General features: G+C 41.3%; 1 protein-coding gene across 1 annotated transcript in view; it reads left to right on the top strand.

Annotated features, from left to right (window-relative positions):
* Nucleotides 1-520: 520 nt before the first annotated feature.
* Nucleotides 521-19,772, top strand: part of FAM185A (family with sequence similarity 185 member A) — a 47,058-nt gene continuing 27,806 nt past the window's right edge. The window contains exons 1-3 of the mRNA XM_063323507.1: nt 521-1,095; nt 8,640-8,749; nt 13,827-13,919. Of these exons, the coding sequence (XP_063179577.1) occupies nt 702-1,095; nt 8,640-8,749; nt 13,827-13,919 (597 nt within the window). The 5' untranslated portion in view covers nt 521-701. The remainder of the gene's footprint in view (nt 1,096-8,639; nt 8,750-13,826; nt 13,920-19,772) is intronic.

Raw genomic sequence — 19,772 nt, 5'->3', positions numbered from 1 at the left:
GGCTAAACAACCCCAGCTCTCTCAGCCTGTCCTCATAGGAGGGCGCTCCAGCCCTCTTATCATCTTCGTGGCTCTCTGCTGGACCCGCTGGTGGGGAAGGTGGGCCTCTTCCCCCCCCGGCCCGGGATCTTCAAACCGGACTGAGGCAGAGCCGAGGCCCGGCGCCGCTGGACTCGCTTCCTGCCCCTACATTGGAGCCGCGTTTTTGTCTTCCCCGACCCCGGCGGCCGCAAGTGTCTCCGGGCCGCGCGTCCCTCCGCAGGGCCTACCTGTGCGGCCGCCGCCGGCGCCCCCTCACCCAGCGGCGTCCCCGTTGCTATGGCGACGCCGGCTCGTCTGCTCTGGCTTACCTCACCCCGCCCCCGGCCCCCATCCGCGCTTCTGATTGGCTCTACCATCCCTCCCCGCCGCCCAATAAGGGCGGACCACGGAAATGCTCCGCCTTCCCCTTTCGCCGATAGTCCGGGCCGTTGTAAGTTCCTTCCGCGTGCCGCTGAACTACTACTCCCAGCAGCCTCCCTGGGTCCGGGGCGCGCGCCAGCGGCCACCGCCTGTTTACCAGCCGCCCCGGTGCCGCTCCCCGCTTGCGGCCGCCTCACGTGACCTGGCGCGGGTAACGGCCGTCCGCCGTGAGGAGCCGCTCCCCTCCCGGCCTGTGCAGCCTCAGGAGGCTTCGCCCGCCGGTCCCGGGGCCGGGCGGCATGAGGGCGCTGCCCCCGAGCTGGGGGCCTCTGGCGGCGCGGGCGGCCGGCGGGTGGTGGGGGCCGCCCGCCCCCCGCCGCGGCTGCAGCGGGTCCGCCGAGGCCGACGGCCGTAAGCCCCTTCAGGAGTGGGCGCTGGCGGTCAGCCCGCGGGGGCGCCTGCGGGTGCGGCTGCCCTGCCAGGTGAGCGTCCGCCCGCTGGACCCTCAGCGCTACCCGGGGGCCGACCGGGTGCTGGTGGCCGTCAGCGGCGCCGGCGGCAGCCCCCCGCCCCGCGGGCGGCAGCGGGACCGCGTCCGGGTGGAGTACGACGAGGCGCTGGAGCAGATGGCGATCGTGGCGGAGGGCGTGGACAGCAAGGCCGCCGTGGACGTCAGGACGCCCGTGAAGTTCGGTGGGTGAAGCGGGGGCGGGGGTCCGGCGTCCCGGAGCCGGGGGGCCGGCGGGATCGCTCCCTCCGGTGGGGCTCACCGGGGACTCCGCGGCCGCAAGCGCGGTTGGCAGCGGATACTCGGAAATGGTATCGTGCCCCTTCTAATTAAGGAGGCTCAAAACCTCCCTTTTTTTTTTTCCTCTGCATTTCCTGACTTTTTAGGCATTTAGATCCATTGCTTGCTGTTGACGTTTTTGTCAGCAATAGTTAATGCTGAAACTTGTGCTATTAAGTGGTTGTGTGAATGCACACTTTTATTTTTGGTCTGACAGCTGGTGTTCCAGAAAAGATGTAACTGCAGCTCATGTGGGAAACAGCAGCCCTCAGTGTGTGCTGTGCACACCTGCAGTTCAAGGGCTGTTCCCAGTAGGGTTGGTTGCCGGACCTACCAGCTCCATTAGTGGTCGTTATGCTGACTGGCCATCCACAGGGATCAAAACAGTCTGGAAGGTAACAATACAGATGAAATGCCAAAAGGGCTCCCTTCTCTAGTACAAGTCTTGAATTATCTTTTTGTTCACAAGGCAAAAATCTGTGCAGGGCTTCTGGTATGGAACTTACAAACAACTTGGGAGAGCAGCGGTAGTGGCTGAAACCGATAAACATCTGTGCTGGACTGAGATACTGACAGTGGCTCTCAGTTTAGGGAAGGAAAAGGGCAAGCTCGCTAGGATAATTCCTCTAGTGAGCTGAGATTTAGGGAGCGCTCAACCCGGGGAGATTTGTGTTTAGTCATCAATGTGGCTTTTTTTCCTATGGATTTGTTCAATTGTCTAGACAGTGCAGTGTAAGTTTCACCACGCTGGAAGAAACTTTTTAGTATACTAAAAACCCAGTCCTTTGATTTGCTTCAAGTGGTTGTTCAAGATGACTGCTGCTTTATTTCATTTGATGCTCTGCTGCAGTTGTGGTATGAAAAACTGTGAATAATCTCATTCTACTTATGCTTCATACATGTCATCTATGACTTTTGTAGAGCATGGTGTTATATTTGCTTGGTTACTACTTCTCCAAACCCTTACAGCAAATACATTCTGCACCTTTTATCTTCTTTTACTTCTTTTTCCCTGTATCTTGAATTCTGCTATGTTGTTGTTTGTTTGGGTTTTTTTTTCCTTTCTTGCGTTCATTTAGAAGGCCTGATCTGTGTATTATTCAAAATGGAGAGGTGCTATGGATTTATCATAGCAGCATTCTTTTTCATATGCCAGTCTTACTCATCCCTGTGCTCTTATTTTTTTGAACACTGTTCATAACTGAAGGGGTGTTTCTTTGATATGTTTACCAAAACTTACGTCTCTCTTGTTTCCTAACAACTAATATGAGACAAACATTCTGTAAATAAAATCATGGGCTTCTCCCCCTCCCTGCCCTCACTGTGCTTTACTTCGTCTATGTTAGAATGGGTGCACTGATTTGTACCATGAGTCCAGCTAGCCCACTGTCCTATCTCCAGCAGTAGTCATAAACAGATGCTCACAGAAAAGTAAGAACAGGACAAACATAAATGATATTTCATCTAAGAGTTCTCTTAGCTGTCAACTGTTTTCAGCCTGGGGGATTTTCTGAGCCTGATACAGCTCAGCTGCTCAGTGGGTCTCGCTTCCAAGTGTCTGCTTACACATGTAAACAGTTTCAGTGTGAGAGCTTCCTAGCAAACTCCATGCCTCCTGGCAAAGAGTTGCACAAGGCATACCATCTATTCAGTTTCCTGCTGTTTTATCTTTTGGGTATGTGATATTCCAAGAACTTTCTGCAATTTCTTAGGGAGTTTTTAACTAGTCTGAATAACTCAGTGTCACTGATGAAACTTTTCAACCTTAGTATTTGTGCTAATTTCTGAATTGATGTAGTGTTGCAGATGATGCATAGTTTATAAGACAGTTTAGGACTAAGGATATTGTCAAAGACATCTGAAAATCCAATTTCATTCTCTTAAACAGATCAACTGTTACCTATGTATTCATTGTATTCAATACCTATGTATTCATTGACTCTCTCACTGAACTGTAGCAGGACTGTCTTATCAAACTTTCGTAGGTTTGGCTCTTCCTGAAGAATTGTCAGTTATATTCTTACAGCTTTTTTTTTTTTTTCCCCTGCTTGGCAAGTGCAAAGATTGCCTTGGCTTGTGTGTAGTACATTCATAGAGTCCATTCCAGGATTACAGACAATCAAACTGAAATCCAGCATCCCATTTATTACCCTTCATTTCTCTGGTACCAGGTGTGTCTGGTTATTGTAGCTGTTAGTAATTTAATATTAAAGTTTCTCCAGGATCTCTGAGTGACTATTATGTGTTACTCCAGACTTGATTGTGCTCAGGGGATAGAATTCATTGTATTAAGATCTGGAGAATCTCAGCCTTCATAAGGAGTTTCAATGTACGGAGCCTTTCTAAAGGTCTCACTAATGAATCCTGATTGATGGAAAAGAAATCATTTAGCTTTTGTCCTGTCTTTGAGATTCTTATTATATTCAGAAAGTCAACCAGCACTGCAGACAGTCTTACAATCTTCCTTCTTGAATTTGGTTTTATTAGAGTGTAGGGTTTTTAGCTGTTCCACTTGGGTTTGTGGTAAGCTCATGCAATTCAGGTTCCCTGGGCAGTCTGTGGATTCTAATCCCCCTCCACTAGTTGCTGTTTGTCACCCCATAATTAGCATGATAGTATTTTCTGTTCATGCTGTTGTTCGGGCATATCCAGACATATATTTCCTGAAACGTAAATATTTTTTGTACTGAATTTTGTACTGTGGAATTGCTCCTTGCCAGTGAGGTTCTACTTTGTGTCCTTTCAGCTGTGGTTTGTTTATTGGGCTCTCTGAGTAGTAGTGCTTGGGTTGTTGCTTTTCTTTATCTAGGAAAGAATTATCCATTAAACATCATTGGATAAGCAAAACATCTTATCCCATGTAAAAACACATCTCAACCCAGAAAGAAACTGTTGTTGCTCTGCAAGCACTTTGGCTTTTCTTTAGCTTTCTGTGAATGCGTGAGGAGGATGTTAACTCTGTCCTGTTTAGACCATTTTATCTGACCTCTCTTTCTGTCACTTAGCTGTAAGAAGTTGAGAAGCTTATGTTAATGTCTCTGCAGTATTCCAGCTTCTTTCTTGGTTTTGGAAGTTACAGCATTTCATAACAGCTTTCGCAATTTAGGTTGGAGTTTCTCCAGGAAGTTAGCTAAAACTCCTTAGACCCTGAAGAGCATGTGCAGAAGATGCTAGATGATAAGCTTCAGTATGTATTTTAAACCAAAGGCAGCTCATAAGCAGCGCAGTAGGGCAAGTAGTAAAGGATCCTCTATTTCTGTCTTAGTGTCTAGTTTTATGCTGTGTATACAGTCTTTCAATATCATACACAATCTGATAATCCTCTCTGATACATTCAACCTTCTTAGATGATTGATGCCAATGAATTTCTCTTTAATCTAGCTTATTTATTTTCCTTCAGGTCACATGTATGTGTTAGGTATTTATTCCAGGGATGGTATAGGCAAATGGCTGTAGGTTCAGAGTCTGCTCAGCACATACACACAACCCTGTGTCCTGGCATGTTGAACTACATGTGGTAATTAAACCTGAAACCAGCTCTTTGATTTCTGGTTACTGTACATTGACTGAGTACTCAGGAGTAAGCCCAGCTGAGGTCTTGCATAACCAGAGTTTGAGAATCATCTGTCCTGTCTTACTGTGTGTTTCTTATGTTTTGCTTTAGTAAGTACATATTAGGTCAAAACCAGCACAGAGGGGACCTCAGGAGGTTTCTAGTTTGAGCTCCTTCACAAAGCAGGGTCAACTCCAAGGTCAGAAGAGGCTGCTCAGGGCTTTATCCTGTCTGGTTTTAAAAACGTCGAAGAATGATGACTACACAACCTCCTTTGTTCAAACTGTTCCAATGCTTTTTCCTTGTTATACCCTGCTGAAGAGAACAGAGGCTTCTATGCCAAAGTGAAGAAGGACAACCATGAGTGGTGAAGTGGTAGCCAAGCTTCACAGAGTAGAATACCAAAGTTCTGTCCCCTCTGGCACAGGATGAAGCAAATATGATCTAGGCTCACTTGTAAGCCAGTATGGGGTTTTAAGGTTTTGTTAGTTTATTTTTTTGTCAGTTCTCTCCTTGGGAAAACTTAACTCTTCCACAGTAGTCTTATTTAAGTCCATGAGATCACTTAGCTTTTTGGCTAAATACTGTATATTCTTGTGGAACTAAGTAAACTGAATGAATGTATGGATCTTGAACACTTCTGTGAATTACCAAAATGATAATTTTGTGGCATCACTTAGACAATTTTTCTGCCCACTTCAATGAGAGGGGAACCTAAGCTTCTGAGATTGCTTGTTTCTTCTTTTTGTTTTTTTTGTAGAAGTTAGTGGAAAGCAAATGTGAATGTTTACAACACTGTATTTTTCTGAAGTCTTAACATATTAATGAGTTGGAAAAAAGATCAGTGTTTACTCCTAAGTATGGCAGACTTACAGCCTTAGAGTAGCAAATACTGTAATCTGATGCCTTCAACAAATAGTTTTTCCTGGACTGAATTATTTTACATGCATGCTCACTTACTAGTAAGCTGCTTCTGTGAGCAGAGAAGTGGATTATCATGAAGCACTTCTAGTAGTCCAGGGCTGCTGAGTCACTTTAAAATAAGTAATTTTCCATTCTATTTCAAATATTCTAGCTTAAGGTGGCATTTCTGGGATACCACTGCCTACATTCTGATACCAAAGTTCTTTTTCTTTTTTTTTCTTTTTCCTTGCTATGTACCTTTATTTCCAATACAAATCCTTTGCATCTTGAAGATCTTCATGCATTCTTTGAGGTTTCTGTGGCTGAAGTTGGCTTCAGCCCTCATCTTTGCTAAGGAGGAATCAAACTAGCTATTTTTGGAGCTTTGGCACTGAAACAGATTGTATCCTGTTCCTCCTTGCTTGTTGAAATTCCATTAGCAATATTATCCAGGTTTTAGCCTGCCTCCTTGTGGAGTCACTTATCCTTGCTTCAGAAGGCCTGTTTGTGAGACAGAGGGGCTCCATTCCTTGTCCACTCATTTCTGCTATATCAAGGCTGGCAAAGGGCTGTGGCTCTGCAGAGGATCAAGGCACAAAATATGTTTCCAGGAATCCCTGATGTTTCTTAACCGCACGTTCATGAATCCCCAGACTTCTGTATCCTCTTCTGGCACCCATATTTGATACAGCTAGATTTACAGAACTAATCTACCTTTCAAATGATGGCTATAATATGCCCTGTAGGATCAGAAGTTTTATTAACCTTATCCTTATAAAAGTCCTACTAAGTTGGTATTGTGGCTAGACTGACTGCTTTTAAGCCTCTTCCCCTTTTGTCACCCCTTTTGACAGAAGCAATAAGGGCAAGAGGGTATCAAGCTGATTGAAGTCTAAGATTTGCACAAGCAAATTAGCTTTTTGACCTCTCTCTTCTCAGAAAGCAAAATAGCAGAAGTCCTGGATGTAGATCCTCCCAAGGACCGTGCAGTTTTCCAGTGGGTGAACTGAGTAGTTTTCAGCAAGACAGTTTGTATTTCAAAAATAATATTGCTTTCTTTTTGAGCTCTCCAGGCTTGTGCTGTATGGGGACATACTGTTTCAAGCATAGATGTTTGGAGAATGCCTCTATTTGTGTCTCTGCAAGAACCGTGTTTAAGCAATTCATCTGCTCCCTGAGAAGTAAAACCATACGGAAAAGTTTTTTGTCTCAACTTCAGAACTTGCAGATCAGCAATGATCAAATTGAAATAGCTTTGATACCACTCAGATATTTCTAATCTGGTGAAACTGTCTAGGCTTTACGAACATAAAACCTTATGGTGCTGGCCCTCAGGTCTCTGATGATAGTCACCAGTCCATTTTGCCAGGTTTTGTGCTTTTACATGCCTCAAAGCCTATCTTAGAGTTGATTTAAATTTAAGAAACATATAGTTTGATTAAAATCCTGGTTACAGTATTTCTTTTTTGGAAGTCTTCCATGAAGAGGCTAAAAAAATCATATCTGCAGATGAAACAGCTTTATGGAAATCCTGCTTATCCAGTCCACCTCTTCTAGCACCATTTCTTAGGGAATTGTTACCTGTGAACATAGTCTGCATCATTCACTAAATTTAACCTCTTACCTTACAGTGGCAATAGGGTAGCATTCTTGCAGCAAAGATATAACGTGTTTTAGCTCTGCCTTTTGGATTCTCCTGGTTTCTCAGGTGGCAAAGCTTCCTTTCATTGTTTGTTGGAGCTCTCAGTCTCTCATCTTTGTGTTCTGCAAGCTACTGTTGTCATGGTTCCAGCATCTGTCCAGAGCAGCAGTGTGATGGTATTGATCTTCAGCCTCTGCTGTGTCACGGGTCTGACTTGGGGAATCTCATTGGGGCAGAGCTTGTTATACATACTGTGATTCTTCACATATTTCTGGGCACCTTAGCAGAACAGTGGAGGTGAAAGATTTTTCACAGGTGCTTAAATGAAGGTTTTCTTCCCAGATTGTCTCTTCTTTAGAGGCTCCTTACCTCTCTCTTAGTCCTTCAGTTATGTGTCTTGCAGCAAACACTGCTGACTCTGTTCAGTTTTTCTTCTTTCTGCCTTTTACCCTTAGAACAACAAAACCACTTTTTTTCTCTCCTGCATTTACCTTTTGCCAGTTGTTACAGTGGTTGTTAATATAGTCTGAATCCCCAGACTGTACATTCTCAAACTTCTTTCCAGTTCCTTAAGCTCAGGGGTGAGTGCAAGTGGCAGAAAAATACTTTTGCTGCTCCTGCGTGAGGCACTGTGAGTCCATAAATTACTCCCTTGATAACAGAGTTAGCTACAAGACCTAGTGACTTTTCTTTGTGGAAGCCCATGAACAGTAATAAGGTGAGGTGATTCAGACTAGAGGCAAACATGCTTCTTCATGCCGGGGGGAAGGCAGGCCTTCCAGAAGGCTAGGGAAGAATGACGCATGCAAACTCTTCTGTACCTGTTTTTGTGTTATGCTGCTCACTAGTTGAAGCAGTGTAGCTCTAAGCAAGACCTACGCATTTGTGCTGTTGAATCTTATTAGTCTACATGTGGGCTCAAACAACCTGCCAACCTCCCCACCCCTAATGTCTCAGTAGAATTGCTAATAGAATTGGTGACTAGGGTAGCTATGAGTTGGAGGTGGAGTTGGGAGTGGGTTAACAAAAGAACAAACGAAAAAACCCCTTCACTAAAGGACCACACCCTGCTGATTCCTTGCCAGAGGTTACAGTCACGCTGCTGCATCTTAATGTTTTCTTGAAGTTGGATGGCTATACCCAGGCTTACAAAATTTTCGGTGTCTGTTGTTGATAGTGACTAGCCTTGCAATTGAAAGTACGTGGCCAAATGTTGCAAGAAGATTCTTTAGTAACAAAGAAGCTGCTTTTTTTCCCTACTATATGTAGTTACTATATAAAGTGATCAAGTACTATGTTAAATAGATCTGACTCTTCTCATTCTGTTGCTAATAAAACTCTTTTAATTCTAGATTTGGATATCAAAACGTCAGGGACTGGCTGCGTGAAGATTCAGAAAATAGAATGTGATAACTGCAAAATAGAAACGGAGAAGGGGACTAGTGTCTTGCAATCAATAAAGGTACAAAGAACCCTCCCCTGCTCCATCAGTGTTTTAAAAGGGATTGTGTGGTGGCATACAGTATAAAAACTTAAATACTGGTTCTGGAGATAAGAACTACTCTGATATTTCTAAGAGTTACAATGTGTGTAGCACCTCACCTTTATTTATTGCATACAATTACGACACAAAGTCCAAGTACCTTTGGTGATAGCCAAAGCCAACGGAAACAGTGGCAGCAGAAACCCTGATATCTGCCTTCCCTGCCCCTGAAAAAACAAAAAGAAAAGACAGACTGGGGTTTCCTGTCTAGTAGGTTAATAGCTGTCCTTGCTCAGTTGGGACTTTTTAGTATGCGGCTTGCTTTTTTTTTTTTTCCCTGTTTGTTTTCTTTAATAAGTGTGATGTATCAGTGCTATTGACAAACTCTTTAGGTTAATTTTCAATTAGAAGTTACACATTACATGTCCAAAATACCTGTCTGAAATGTATCTGATAAATACTGTATCAGGGTCGTGACCTTGTTTTTTCAATCTTAAGACTTCAGTTTTGCTGACATAGGCTTTTGTAGACATAATCAGAGTATATCTGAATTAGGTGCTGTTTGGGATCAAATTCAAGTGAATAATTGTGATTGTACCTACAGGAATTGATATAAATGCAAAAGACAGGCTTTTCAAATAGGGTAATTCCAATGTTTAAGTATTTTTGAGATATCAAAATCTTTCAATGTTTTTCTCTACCATGGTAAGAGATGATTTTATAGCACACATAGGAAACTGAACTTAAGGGGAAATTTAATATACAATAGATCTAGATTTACTCCATATTCAGTGAATTACAGACAGCTGGTATTTTCCAGATTTTGTGTGATTGACCGTATTACTCTTAAAAAGGTAACTAAAATCTTAAAAAAGTTAACAGTACTATATGTGTTGCTGCTGTCTAAAGTTTTGGTTAAAAACAACTCTGTTATACAATAATATGATTAATACATAATATGAGAAAGTAAGATAGTTTGGGCCAGTAATAGTGACGGTAATCACAGCATGCTATCACAATTGCCAAGAATTTTTTGTGATGTCATGGAAAAAGAGGATTTTGAGGAATGACAACTAATTTTGTTGGCATCTTTTCTCATATACAATCTAAGATGTGAAGGTTGTGGAATTTTAAAAACAAAAAAGTCAGTTCTAGTTTCCTTGAAACCTCAAGTAGCAATGACACAATGCTCTCTAATGAACTGAAAAGAAGTCTGCGAAGTCCCCAGTTTGGGTCTTCTGAGACCAGCTCCTTCACTACCTCATTATAGTTTAGAGGAGCTTGGTGTTGCTTTTTTCCTCGGTCAACTTCAAGCCTTGCTTAATTCACAAAAATGTCATAAAAACTACAAGTGTAAAAGACGATCCTTCCCCCCGTGCACCTGAATGTGTCTGCTGCGTTGGTGGCCACAGGAAGCTTCTTTGCTCCCTTAAGCCTCAGGTGAGAGGAATGGCCTTGTCACAGAAGGCATTTAAAATTAAAAGTGTTTAAAGTATCAAGGAAAAACTGCAGATTTCAACTGAAACTCTTGTTAAAATAAAGCTTTTGTAGATTATAAGGCTTTGGCTTTTTTAACCAAAATAGTTACCCCCAGTATTCTTTTGTGTTGGGAGTGGTGATTGGTTGTCTTTGTTCTGGTTACTGTGACGGTTTCAACATTTAGTACTAGAGAAGATATGTTACCACTCCTGGCTTTGTTGACTATGAACTAGTGAGATGGAGGCTTTGAATTAAAATTAGCGTCCATGCAGTGTTTGCAAGAGCAAACAATTGTTCAATTACAGTATTTCTTAGATGTACAACCAGTTTTTATTCTAATGTTGTTTTTAAGAAGTACTGTAATTCTAATAACTACAACTGTAACTCAGTTTTTCTAATACAGGTTCAGGAATTATACTCTCAGGAATTAGAAGAGAAGCAGAATTATTAACCTTTGGGTTATTTTCAAAGCTACTGAAAGTCTTATAGACTAGATTCTGTAGTGCAGCACAAGAGCTGATTCCACTTAAGCTAGTGTGCTTTGCTGAGCAAACTGAAGTGATACTGCCCTCCCCTGGACGGATTAAATAGCTGTCACGCTCTCCTCAAACCTCATTGAATAGCAAAGCAGGAGACCCTTTCTTTACAGTAGAGAGCAAAAGATCGTTGTTCAATGACTTTAAATACATCCAAAAAAAATCTAGTCATGTGGAGATTATTCAAGAGCGCCAGCAAACAACTTCAACTGCTGATTCTGTTAACTTGCCACAGACTGCAAAAAGTTGCCTATATAACTTGTAATTCAGAAGAAACTTGCTGATTTTTAGTATACTGTATGGTATCTTTACAGAATATCTAGAAATTTGGCATCTCCTTCCCTTGATCATGCATGCTAGTAGTTGAACAGAAGAGTATTCTGTGTGAGTGTGTTTTAATGGATTTTGACTGGTACCCTTGGTGTGGTAGGCACTCGGCCAGTGAGGCTTGTTGATGGTTGTTTTATTGAGATTGATTTTTGTTGTTTTGTAATTGGCTAAAGCCCTGTTCATTCTGTCCCTTCCAAGTGTCTAGGTCAACTGATAGTAGCAGTAATTCCAAAATACAGTTGTGACTTTTAGGTCTTCTTCAGAGTGTAAGCTATTCCCAATGTCTTTATTGAGAAAGCACTGCTTCTTTTTAATTTTTTTCTCCTACTTCTTATTACAGTCCACCAGCTTAGCAGTGACAACGGGACCAAGGAGACCCTTTAATTTTGTTTCTGTGTTCAGCAATTACTTCTGACTCTTTGGCTGTGCCAGTGATAACAAGAATTTCCAGGTGTCTTGTGCACAGTCAGTGGAAGACCTGCCATGCTTTCTTGCCGCACGCCATGTCTGAGCCTAATTTGTTGTCCTGCCCTGCACCACTGTCTTTCCTTTCTTTGAACTGAACACATTTTTCTGTTTTTCTTTTAACATCTGCCATGGCTTTGACAGCCTTTTACCTCTTCCTTACTCAAACCTTTCTCCCTTGCTAGGAGAAGTCCTATGACAAGCTAGTGCTTCTTACTTTCAGCTAGTGGAATACTCCCTCTTTGTGAAAAAGCTACTTGACTGTTATAACTTGCTTCCTCTCTTAGCAAATCCTGCTGTCTGTTAGGTGTCTCTATTGACACCTAGCTTTGAAAACCTGTTGGTGTTGTGTTTTTTTTAAGAGTAAAAAGTTTGAGGAACCTGTCTTATTAAAGTTTTTTCTATCCCCAAAATGATAGTTAAAAAATTGAGGAAATAAGTGTGTATGTTGTGGTTTTGTTTTACTTAGTTATCAGTGGCCATACTGGTAGGTCACTGGTATACATTAATTCTTCTAATCTTACGAGTTCCCATGTTTTCTTCAAGTTATATGCTTGGAGGATTTGCTCTTTAACCATTATTCTAATAATGTGCCTAACGTAACTGCCTCAAAGGAACTGTGATATCTGGCTAATTTAAGATCTAATTTAACTTTATCCTGCTTACTATATATGGAGAGAATCATCTCTTGTATTTTAACTGAACAACCGAGTTAATTACAACCTTTAAAAGGTCTGAAGCAGTATGGTAGTCTCAAGGTCGGAGTGTTGTGGTTTACTGTGGGAAAGCCTCTTAAATGAAAAGGAGAAAGCGAGACTTGGGAACACAAAGTTTAAGAAATGCTGCTCTAGAGTTCTTCCTGTCTTATGAAACCCCATGAAACTTCTGGTTATTGGTGTTTCGTCAAAAATGTGTCAGAGCAGTATAAGTCCATGTCTTCCATATTGGAAACTTGATTTCATATATTTTTTTTATAAAAGAAGTCCTTAATCTTGTTGCTATCTGATTAGACCTAGTTAATGCAATTTATCATGGCTTATCTACACAGGTGTTTAATAATCAAAATATCTTTAATATTTCTGATATACTTGATTGTCCAATTTAATGGATGTGTCCTAAATTAAATACTATCGACAGGAATAATACTCTTTTCAACAGAAACGAATATATCTGAAAATGGAGGTGGTGCTATGGGAGAATGAAGGCAGGGGGAGTGTGGGAAAGCTTATCCAGCCTGAATTATAAAAAATGCTGAATATTTTTTTAATTCTATGTTATTCCAACGTTCACGCTAGTGAACTTAAGCAAAAGAGATTCGCTGTTGACATCTGTAGACTTCTCAAAGTCAGATTTGTTGAAGTTGCAGCTTATGAATACAGTTAGATTCTTTAAATCTGATTTTTAATTTTTTTCTTTTTTTATTCTCCCTTTTTACAAATGGTTGGATTTTGCTCTCAAGACCTGTGTGGTTTTTTTGTCTTTGAGAGTAGTTTGTGTGTATTTCCATACATTTTTTTTCCTGTTGTCAGTTGTGTGTACAGCAACTGAGATGTATAAGGGCTATAGCATTTTTGAAACCTGCGTTCTTTGTGAAGAACTAGTATGCAAAATACCTGATTTGAATTAAAATCTGGTTGGAGTGAAGCACTGTAGGATCTGGTTCTACTTGCAGGCCTAAGATTTGCACTGGTGTGCATCCATAGAAGTTTATGGCTATACATACTACTCCCAGCATAAGTAGGTCTGTGGCATGTTTGTGTATATACATATGATCATCCTACAGACTACTGTGACACTGTAGGTTCCAGGTCCCTGAAAGCCTCCACTTTGCGAGTTCGTGTCTCACTGCCAGCTCATGTTTCGCGTCTGCTGCAGCGCTAGGTATATGCATACCTTGGTTTCCGGATGGCGCATAAATGAAACGCAAAGATCTCTCTTTCTTACCCTGCTGCTTATTTTAATATATACTGAGTGAGTGTTTTTTCTAGATCAAAAAAACCCAAACAAACAAAAGACCCCACATCTACTGTGAATAAAGTGTTCCTCAGCATTGTTTTTTTCCCTTGTTTGGAGTTTGACTCCACTGGGAACAAACAGCACATTTGGCAATCACTTGAAGAAGTTTTCACAATAAAATGGAAGTTTGTGATCCAAGGTGGTTATTGTGGTACAGCTTGAAAAACAAGATAACTTGTTTTCTAATTGTGATTATCCTAACCATATGTTTTTTAAACTCTTTTTTTCAGAGTCATAAAATCGATATACGGACAAACGGTGGCAAAGTAATTGGTCTTGGAACACTCTATGGAAATACAGATATTCGTGCAACAGAGAAGGGTGTAAGTAAGAAGTAAAACTTTCTCTTCAATGGCTTATTCAGCTTATTCATTGCAAAACAACTAAATTTTGAAGAATGTGCTGAAGAATATTTAATGACCACTATTGGTTGATTGTCACTTCACTGTTACGTTTGTCTTTTTATTATACTGTCTCATCTTATGCTTGATTTGAATTAGTAAACAGGCTCCACAGAAAGAGCAGTAATAAGCACGTGATCGTTCCATTAGCACAGAGGTTGTGCTAGCTGATACAACTCATCAGCTTTAGTTATGTGTAGACTCTCACAACACTCTTAAACTTTTTACTTGGCTGATACCTAGACACCTGGATACTGCAGTAGACCCATGAGTTTACTTTAGTGTCTCATGAATAGTGACTTGATATTTGTACATGCTGTACCCTTCCAGCATTATATGGTTTTAAGAATGGAAGAGTAAAGGCTTTGTATATTTCTTTGCAGTTGAGGAAGTATTATCATGTGTAAACTTGTTATGACATGCAGTGAGAAAGAATCATGAACAGGAAAAGCTTCATAGAGAAGTAGCTTGCTTTTTTCAGCAGATGGCAGTATGAGACAAACCTCATGCTACTCTAATCTGGTTTTGTTTCTTGCTGTTAGTCAATTCTCCATGGTTTAAAATAGTGTAGAGCTAGGCTCCCTTATACACTACAGTTCTCACACCAGGCCCGGCTTTTAGGCTCAACTTGAATGTTAAGGCATCATAATGTCCATGAAGCTGGTTGCATTAGGATTCATTGGATCTGAAGCACTGCTGTATGAACATGTGAATCCAAGCCAAGTGTGGAAGTAGCTTGGATGCATGCAGTACTCTGTCAGAACCAACGGGTACCTTAAAATCAGCAGCACTGGGAAGAATCAGAAAGAGTGCAGGTAGCTCTCCCTAGCCAAGGATAGAATAGAGACGAAGCTATTAAGTTCTAGGAGTTGAAAATCATATGTTGTATACCTTGTAAACTGGGTTCCGAGATCATATGTTCACTTACATAAAGCCAGCTGAGATCTGTTCTTAATGTGCTGCTGTAAACTAAGCAACTCGCCATTGGATTTCTCAAAACCTGTCAACATTAAATTGCCTGCACATCCTGTAGTGGGTGCTAGCCTGCCTTTTATATACAAAAGAGCCCAGAGGCTGCTGTAGCTGTACTGTTGTTGGGGGTTGTTTAACCTGGATAAAAGGAGGCTGAGGGGAGACCTTATTGCTCTCTACAACTACCTGGAAGGATGTTGTAGCAAGGTGGGGGTCGGTCTCTTCTCCCAAGTAACAGGCGATAGGACAAGAGGAAATGGCCTCAGGTTGCGCTGGGGGGCTTCAGATTGGATATGAGGAAGAATTTCTTCACCAAAAGGGTTATCAAGCACTGGAACAGGCTGTCCAGGGAGGTGGTTGTGTCACCATCCCTGTAGGTATTTGAAAGATGTTTAGATGTGGCACTTAGGAACATGGTTTAGTGGTGGACTTGGCAATGCTAGGTTAACGGTTTGGCTCAATGATCTTAAAGGTCTTTTCCAACCTAAATAATTCTGTGATCTATGATTGATATTTCTTCAGGAACATTGTTTCATCCCAGCAAGACCTCCCAGCATAAAGCAGAGTGGGTAAGGTCTGACTGTGACATGCTCTGTTGGTACCACAGTTGGACTAATTGATCGGCAGTTCCTTTGGGACTACTGCTAGTTAGTGGAGTTAGGATCCATCCTAAGCCACTAGCAGCCACAGGGAGTGGAAGAGGGCAGAGACAGTTTACAGCTTTACTGATATGTCATCCATCTTCCTGCAGAGGGCTTCTGTTGCAAGGATTACAGTTTTCAGATCCTTCTTTTCTACCAGTGAATAAGATGGAGTGCAATCTAGGAAGTGCTTTGACTGCTGTGGATACGTGGTGTTCACAACATACTAGCGTGGTGGTGGTCTTTAATTTAGAGTTGTGCTGCTTAGTCATTTGTCTCAAACTAGTTTGTTATATCCGTGCAGTCCATGGAGTTCTCTTCAAATAGCATCTTGCTGGTGTTGATAAAAACAAGTGGATGGTAGAAAAATAGTTAGGTCTATATCTATGTGAAAATATATTTCATAAAAATGAGAAATAATTGCTTTACTTTGAGTCTTTAGATGCTGTTTAAAAAATCTAACTTTTCTCAGAGGCGCTGTCCTTCTGAAACACTAAAATGAAACTTCATGGAGATTAAGTTGAAGTGCTTCTTTGTGATCGTAAATATTTATATAGTCTGTAATATTGCTGGAATTCAGTCTTACAGTTGTAAAGCTGTAGTAACTTGCATGAAGTGAGTCATTTTAACAGGAATTTACAGCTATGGAACAATATTTTGGCTCATGTTACTGAACTTCTGTCATGAATCCTGATTTAAGATCCTGCTGACTATGCTAATTTGTCATGAAAGTGTGGAATGCACCTACAGAGAAGCAGCAATAGGTTTTATTCAGGTATTTTACTTTTTAGGCAAAAGTAATAATTTGACAGAGTTCAATAAATTTGATGAAATTTAACAAAGTTTAACAGTGGTTTACATACAAAGGAAAATTGAGTTAGAATGGTTCATACAGAGATGCAAAAGGGTAAGGCACACCCTTCCATTGAGTCACGAGGTTCAGAGTGGACCCCTTTGCTTTCTAAACTCCTGATGGAGCTTAGGTATGGCCAGGTCTAATCTTAGTCTCAGACTTGGGCAATGGTTTATGTCTAATAGAATTATCTATACAAAGTTTTATAATGATTACTATTTAATAGCTACGCGCATTACTAATGTTCTATTAGTATTAATTCAGCATGCTATCAGTCACTGACCAAAGATCTGCCATTGGTAAAAGGTCTCTCTGGCTTGAGGAGCAACCTTGAGAGGTATCCCAGCTCAAGGAGAGATCACCACCATGCAGCCACGCTGACTAGCAGAGAGAGCTCAAAGAAGGCTCACTTAGATTGTCATACTTATTGAATAAGGTGGTTGACTCATAGTCAAATTACATGCAATGGGAAAGGTATGTGTGAGACTCCTTGTACCCACATCTTTCTCTTCCTTGATAAATGAGTCTTGGAAAAGCCACACACCATTCATGTGTTAATTGCATGATCAGAGTTCCAAACTCATATGCATCAATGCTGGCTGTGTCTTTTGGAAGTACTGGAAACCCACTGCTTTGTGGGTTTCCAGTACTTCACTTTGGTGAGATGCCACCTGGAGTACTGCGTCCAGCTTTAGAGTCCTCAGTACAAGAAGGACATGGACCTGTTGGAGCAGGTCCAGAGGAAGATCACAAAAATGATCAGAGGGCTGGAGCACTCTCTTATGAAGACAGGCTGAGAGAGTTGGGATTGTTCAGCCAGGAGAAGAGAAGGCTCTGGGGAGACCTTATAGTAGCCTTCCAGTATCTGAAGGGGGCCTGTAAGAAAGCTGGAGAGTGACTTTTTAAAAGGCCATCTAGTGATAGGATGAGGGGTAATGGCTTCAAACTGGAAGAGTGTAGATTTAGATTGGATATCAGGAAGACATTTTTCACTCTGAGGGTGATGAGGCACTGGCACATGTTGCCCAGGGAAGCTGTGGATGCCCCATTCCTGGAGATGTTCAAGGCCAGGTTGGATGGGGCTTTGAGTAACTTGGTGTAGTGGGAGGTGTCCCTGCTGATTGGAACTGGATGATCTTTAAGGTCCCTTCCAACCCAGACATTCTATGAGTTCTTGTCCCGGCTGCAGCTCAGGCCTTCACCTCCTCTGGAGCCTGTACCAAACTACCGCTAGTGTGGTTAAGGGGTCGAGTGCATCCATCACAACTTCTCATTAACAAACTTCACTGCGTAGTTAGGAAAGGCAGTGTGAGATTTCTCTTCTCAGTTGGCTACTTCTGTTAATAATCAGCCAGCCTTATGTCTCCTGTGTGTGTTTGTATGAGATGTTTCTTCCATCAGTTGCAGTCACCATTATGTAATTATGGCTCTGTCAGTATTTCCAGCCCCCTCCTGGAGGTGGGGAGGGAAAGGATGTGGTAAAGGACACTAAGCACTTGAGAAACAGAGGATATTTTTAAGGGTGGAAATGGAGAAGACACTAGTAAAATATTTGAGCAAGGATAGCACAAAAAGGAAGACCAAGAAGAAGAATATGTGAGGAAGGAGTTCTTTGTCATATTTAAACACAGCAAGGCGTTAGTTTTCATCTTGAAAATGTGTTCAGGTGCAAAAACATTCTCAGTCTGATTTATGAAGGTAGACTGACACTTTTTCTTTAAAGGGTGAGAAACTGATGGAACTTGAGCATGTGGTCAGTCTCAGTAACTGCAACTCCCAAAGCTCAACTATCAAGGGAAGGGAATTTTTTCCAGAAAACCTGGTGGTTCAATGGATAGAAATAATCAAATTCATTTGACTGCGGAGTCATTAGCTAATCTGTGCCACAGGGACTTTTCTATAACGCTTATTTAGCAGAGCCAAACATCTATGTTCTGCCAAAAATTCCTAAAAGTTAAAGAATTTGGGATTGAAAACATATTTAGTCTTAGTAAAAAGCTTAGTAAAAAGCAAACTTTGTTTATGCTTTCCCTAGCTAGAATACTTTTTTAGTCTTATACTTGAGCAGTCTGACTTCTTCCCTCCCATTTGGGTTATTTTGAAACAAATGTTCCTTGTATTGGTAGGTTTTGTTTTAGTTTTTGTAGTAACTAGCTGATGTGGTGATACTTTTTATCATGTGCTAAGACAACTCTGTTTATTGCTGTGCATTTTTAAGAAAGGTAGTTGAGGCTGGTAAATAAGATGAGTTGGTATGTGAACTTGTTTATAATAAAGCACTTAGTATTTAAATAAGAAAAATATCTAAATAGTGTCAAAACTTGCATACTGTAGAAAAAGATACAGCTTTTTGGGCTTTCCTTTTCCCGTACAGGAATGCCTCAAGGCAACCAGTTTGCACCCAAACTATGCAGTTATTTTTAACTTATTCCCCACACGCCTTAATGTGTGCCACACTCTGTTTTCATTGTGCTGCAAGCAATGATGGCCCTGTTAAAATTGGAAAGGTTCTTTGCAAGTCATTTCGTAGAATCATAGGGTTGGAAGGGACTTTAACTCTCTTCAGAACAGATTTAGATCATAGAGCCTAAAATAAGAGTGGCTTTGGCTTTTCTTTTCCTTGTTACTTTGGGTGTGTGCCACAGCAGGTTTACACTTTGCCATTCTTGCTGAGGGAGTAGTGGATTATTCTGTCGGAAACATTCCTAGGACAGATGCAATGTAAATTATGTTTGTTACAGTCTCTACTTGTTAGAATTTTGTCAGAAGCATTGACAGATTTAAAAGCTGAATTGCTGTCACTTTCGGTAGTGACAAATTATACCTTAATATCACTGTTTTTGTTTACTGTTGATGCTTAGATATCATATTTCTAAGCAGCATCACTGTCAGAGATTGTAGATATTGACTGTTACATATCTCTAATTCTAGTGCAGCACTTTGGTGCTTTTTTTCTTACGTGTAGCTTGTTACATCCTTGCATATCAACTTTGTAGCATCATGTGAAGAAGTATTAAGACAATAGTCCATTCTGTAATCTTATAACTTAGGTTGTAAAGACGGCATAAAGCTCAGCATGAACGTATTGGTAAAGTCACAGTATGATTTGTCTGTCATATAGTCCATACTAAACCAGCCTCTTTAGCTCACTTCTTGGGACACAATGCAGCATGGAGTTTGTGCAACACTAGTTGCTGTTTGTCAGAATACCTCTTACTTCATCCATAGCTTATTCTTCATGTAATATAACACTGGAAGGGTCATCAGACTTCTTTTTTTGTCTTAACTTTTTTCCTCAAGATGACAATG

The sequence above is a fragment of the Chroicocephalus ridibundus genome, chromosome 1 (genome assembly GCF_963924245.1).
Source record: "Chroicocephalus ridibundus chromosome 1, bChrRid1.1, whole genome shotgun sequence".
NCBI classification, from domain to species: Eukaryota; Metazoa; Chordata; class Aves; order Charadriiformes; family Laridae; genus Chroicocephalus; species Chroicocephalus ridibundus.
Note: the sequence above shows the minus strand (reverse complement) of the source record. Positions and strands in the feature narration are given on the sequence as shown.